Consider the following 4493-nt stretch of genomic DNA (forward strand, 5'->3'; position numbering starts at 1 on the left):
CTTGGTGGAGGGTCTTGCCTTCAATTGTAAAAACACAGCATGTCTCTGAAGTGCAATGAAATGAGGCATACCTATATCAAATCATCATAATGTACAATTAAGAGTTTCTGTTTTTAGTATCTTTTGTGACTATCCCAGGAATTTTTGTCTGAATGAAAAACCTTTTGGCATTATTACAAGTTATCCACAGTAGAAATAATGAAATCATGGGTCCATAAGTAACATAAAGCATGCTGAGCTGAATTATTAACTCTAAAATTCCATTTTATTACAATCACATATAAATAACTTCTGACTAAAAGGAAACAGGAAAAAGCAGTAAAGGCAAATTGGGTAGTACATTAACTTTATTTTGAATTATAACATGGACTGTTTCATCAAACAAATGGATATAATAAAAAACTTTGTGGTTCAATTAAGCAAATGACTTGCATTGGAATTGCTAATTTTGAGTCTTGGGGTGCAGAGCTCATTGAATTGTGAATTAGATTGACATGAAATAAGAACCATCTAACTGTGTGGAAAATAAATGCAATTTAACTTTAAAAAACAGACCTTTTATTCAGTCTTTGGTGAATGATTAATATAATCATATTCTCTGCTATGGATAATATAATAATCTCATCTAGACCAAGTGTGTGCCTTCTAAGCTGGAGACCTCTTACCTACAGTAAGAAGGCCTCCATTAAAGGTTGTTAAAGCTGCTGGATTCATTTTAAATGGCTCTAATATTGATCAAAAACATTATCCACCTAAAATGATCTGATAACTAGGCCAAGGACAACATGTTTTAGTGAAAAACACTGTTTCTGATTTCATCCCATTTTGTCTTTTGGAGCTTTGTTTTCAGTACCTATAATACTTACTGTTTTGATTTATATCAGTGATGAGCAACCATTTTTGGCCTGAGGGTTAACTATCAGTGAAAAATATAAAGCATTTAAGGCCACATTATTTTCCTCTTCAAAATAAATACAGCCATATGGAATTCCCATGAAATGTATATTTGTACAACTTTGCTGAATAAAAGAAAGTCAATGAGGAAATTGGCTAGTAGTTAAATGCTTTTTAGCTACTAATATGTGTTTATATGTGGGTATTTTAGCAATAGAGACAGAGCTTTCTAAATTTTTATCCTGAAATTAGATTGCAGATAGTAATCAAAATAAGCTGTTTTGTTGCTTGACTATTTTTATTGATCATAAATTTTATGAGAATACCTTCTAATTTTAAAAATTATGTTCTTTTGTTTACTGACTTAAAGAAAATGCTTTAGTAACACTGAAAATTGGTTTAAAAAAATCTTTTGGGATTTATAACATTTCCCTCCATCTTAACATGTCTTTACATAGAACACTGGCTGGAAACCATAGCAAAACATCAACAAGAAAACAAAAGAACTGTTTAAATAACAGAAATACCAACAGTGTTTATTACAGTAGGTTATGGAAAGGTTTCGTTTTTGTGTGTGCAGTTAGGCACTGACTGAGGCATTTAGACACCATTGAGTATAAAGTGCATCAAATATAAAATTTGACACTCCCTTCAAAGAAATAATTTAATAAAATTCTAGAATCAATCAGCTCAAGAACATGCAAGACGAACACTTATTAAACACTAATAATAGTCTTTTATTACCTATACTCCTACAATAGTAAAGCAACATACTGTACTTGCATATATCACATTTTATCCAAGGACCTCAAAGTCATTGTATCAAGCTACATAGTGTTGGAAGTTCAAGATTCCACAGCATGTTAAGTCTACTTAGTTATGGCAAGGGAAATAGATTGCCCACAATATAACCAAAATAAAAGCTCAAAGAAACAAGCCTAAATTTCCTGTGGTTTGTAATTTTCTGAATTTCCAAATTTGTCATTTGTATCCTACCATACCTACAATATGGACTCCAGGTAAAAATGATTTTTACATATTAGGAATTAGATGAGGATCAACTCACAAATAAACAATTTGTCTTTTGCATAGTTCAACAGTCCATCTTTGAAAAGTACAAGGCGGAATGACCGGCTTTTTAATAATGTAACTTTATACATTGTTGAGTCTTAGGAACCATGGCTATGATCCTTGGGTAGAAGAAAACATTTTACACTGGGATGACATACGTTATATAAAATATGATGCAGTTATATCTTTTAGCACACTTATATTTAACAAAAAAGCAAAAGTGCATCGATTCATTGAAGGTCAGACTTTCAGTCTAAAAGCTTACAGTCTTTCTGTCTCCTTGCTTAAACCTCTTAGAAGACTTAACAATAAGAGTTTAACTGAGAGGCCCAAGTTAGTATAGTTTAAAATGAGTTTCTGTGGAATCCACGAAACGGCTAGGTCCCCCCGGAGTGGGGTTATAGGCCAGTGTGAGAAGCCCACCGTACGTGAGGGAAGAGCCCCCTGAGCTGTCCTGTCCTTGATTCAGGGCACAAAGCACAGCACTTCTTGGTCAGGGACCCAGGGTGGGCATTTGGAGCATTTTCCTTCTTAACAGAATTTCCAACACTGTTTAAAAGCAATTTCATTTTCGGACAATGTGGTTAAGGTTTCTACCTTCCAGGCAAATATACAACTAAGTTAGCTCTTCCTGCGCCCTTCTTTACCTCGGAGGAGACGCAATATACGTTCATTTTTGGTTAGTTCTGCCGGAAGTTTATTGGCCTGAAATAAGAGAAGATAGGCATTAGTGAATTCCTACAGTTGGTGTGGTTTTAGGGACCCCAAAGGGGTGGCCCTGACCTAAACCTGATTTGTTCCTCCACTGGTGAAAAACCCTATTGGACTCTCTGTTTTGTATTAAGTCATTAAAGACCTGTTTAAAATGTATAAATATCGCCTGTTACTTTCTTATCTCATTGTTAGGATTATTTTTCTATCTACCCATCTCTCTTACTAGATTGTAATCTCCTGGAGGCCAGGGTCCATGTCTCAGTGTATCCTCATTTGCAGCACAAAGCCTAGCATATCTAGTATGTGCTCAATAAACATTAACATTGGTAAGATTAAATTTGATAACTTACGTTTAAATAGTTTATTATATGAGGCAGTCTGTCTGCTAGGGACTTGAGACTCAGTGATGAGGCTGGCAGGTAGCCAGGACAGGTATCTTCTGATGACAAGGCAGTTAGGAAACATCTAGAGGATAAGAGCAGCTTCAGTGGCCCCCTCTTCCCACCTGACCCAGCCTCACTGTATGTACTTTCTTTTCACAGCACTGCTGAGACACATTCCTTATGTACTTACTGAGCAAGTGAGTCCCTACCATATACAATAGACATTATAGGGCAGTTGTTCTCAAACTTTTTGGTCTCAGGACCTTTTTTACACTCTTAAAAATTATTGAGGACCCCAACAAGCTGTTTTTAACTTGTTAGAAATGAAAACTGAAAAAAAGCTTAAAAATCTATTTATTAACTCATTAAAGGTAACAAACCCAAGACAGTTTAACATAAATATTTATGAAAAAAGCCCAAATTTTCAAAAAAATAACAAAAAATTTAGAGAGAAGAATAGCACTGTTAATAGTTTTGCATATTTCTTTAAAGTGTAGCTTAATGGAAGACAATTGAGTTCTCATATTTGCTTCTGCCTCCAGTCTATTGTGATATGTTGTTCTGGTTTGAAACATAGGGAGAAAATTCAGATAGGTAGTTGGAAAAGAGAGGGGCATTTTAACGACCTTTTCAGATCATTGTAGATATTCTTCTTTAATGCTACACCAACACAGGACTGTGGTAGTTTCTTAAAGGTAACTGCAATGTGAAACCATATCAACGAACTTTTCATACTCCGTTACATTAAAATCCAAAGGTCTACCTATCTACAGGTGGATTTTTTTTTTTTTTACCCACACATGATTTGCAACATTATGCACTGGTCATTTAGAAAATATTAATTAGTTCACTGAGCTATGCAGATCTTCCAAATGTTGACATGTTTCATACATAATGTCAAAAGATAACATTCATTAGTATTACCACTGATTCATTAGAAAAGCCTTTAAGTATTAGGAATGTGTCAGGCTTACATGGTGGATACAAGTCCTTCTTTCAAGTAAAATGGGGTTGCATGAAAAAAGTGGCTGACTCACTTTGCAATTCAAACAATTACACAAGTGCTTTTCCTTGACAACCATCAGGCTTCAGTGAACATCAGAAGTGCTTTATGCATACTTCCCATTTTGTCACACAGGATATTAAAAAGACATACAGCATGGGTCAAGATTTCACAAAATTAAAATTGTTTACTGCTTTATCAAAGATGCTCTTAAGTAAACCTGGCATTTCTGTCACATAATTTACAAAGTTTGTAAAATAACTCACAAAGGTTTGTAAAATCATTTGCCAGTACAGTTTGGTGCCTCTGCTTTGCTGTGTACTAAGGTGCCAACAGTTTTGTCCACCATTGATTTTGCGTCATTGGAGCAAATGTCAGCACAGTGAAAAGGGCAAATAACATACTTGTATTAAGAATATTGTTTTGAC

General features: G+C 34.7%; 1 protein-coding gene across 5 annotated transcripts in view; it reads right to left on the reverse strand.

Moving 5' to 3' along the window:
• Positions 1-329: 329 nt before the first annotated feature.
• The window catches only part of ANKRD29 (ankyrin repeat domain 29), a 50743-nt gene continuing 46579 nt past the window's right edge, over positions 330-4493 (reverse strand). For 3 of the 5 annotated variants that reach the window (XM_019653847.1, XM_019653846.1, XM_019653850.1), the window contains 2 exons: positions 3030-3144; positions 2578-2670 (listed from right to left, as the gene is read on the reverse strand). In XM_019653847.1, coding sequence (XP_019509392.1) covers positions 2663-2670; positions 3030-3144 — 123 coding nt within the window. In that variant the 3' untranslated portion in view covers positions 2578-2662. Of the gene's footprint in view, positions 2671-3029; positions 3145-4493 lie in introns of all 5 variants that reach the window. The other 2 variants (XM_019653849.1, XM_019653848.1) reach the window with 1 other exon arrangement.

This window comes from Hipposideros armiger, unplaced genomic scaffold (assembly GCF_001890085.2).
Source record: "Hipposideros armiger isolate ML-2016 unplaced genomic scaffold, ASM189008v1 scaffold_209, whole genome shotgun sequence".
NCBI classification, from domain to species: domain Eukaryota; kingdom Metazoa; phylum Chordata; class Mammalia; order Chiroptera; family Hipposideridae; genus Hipposideros; species Hipposideros armiger.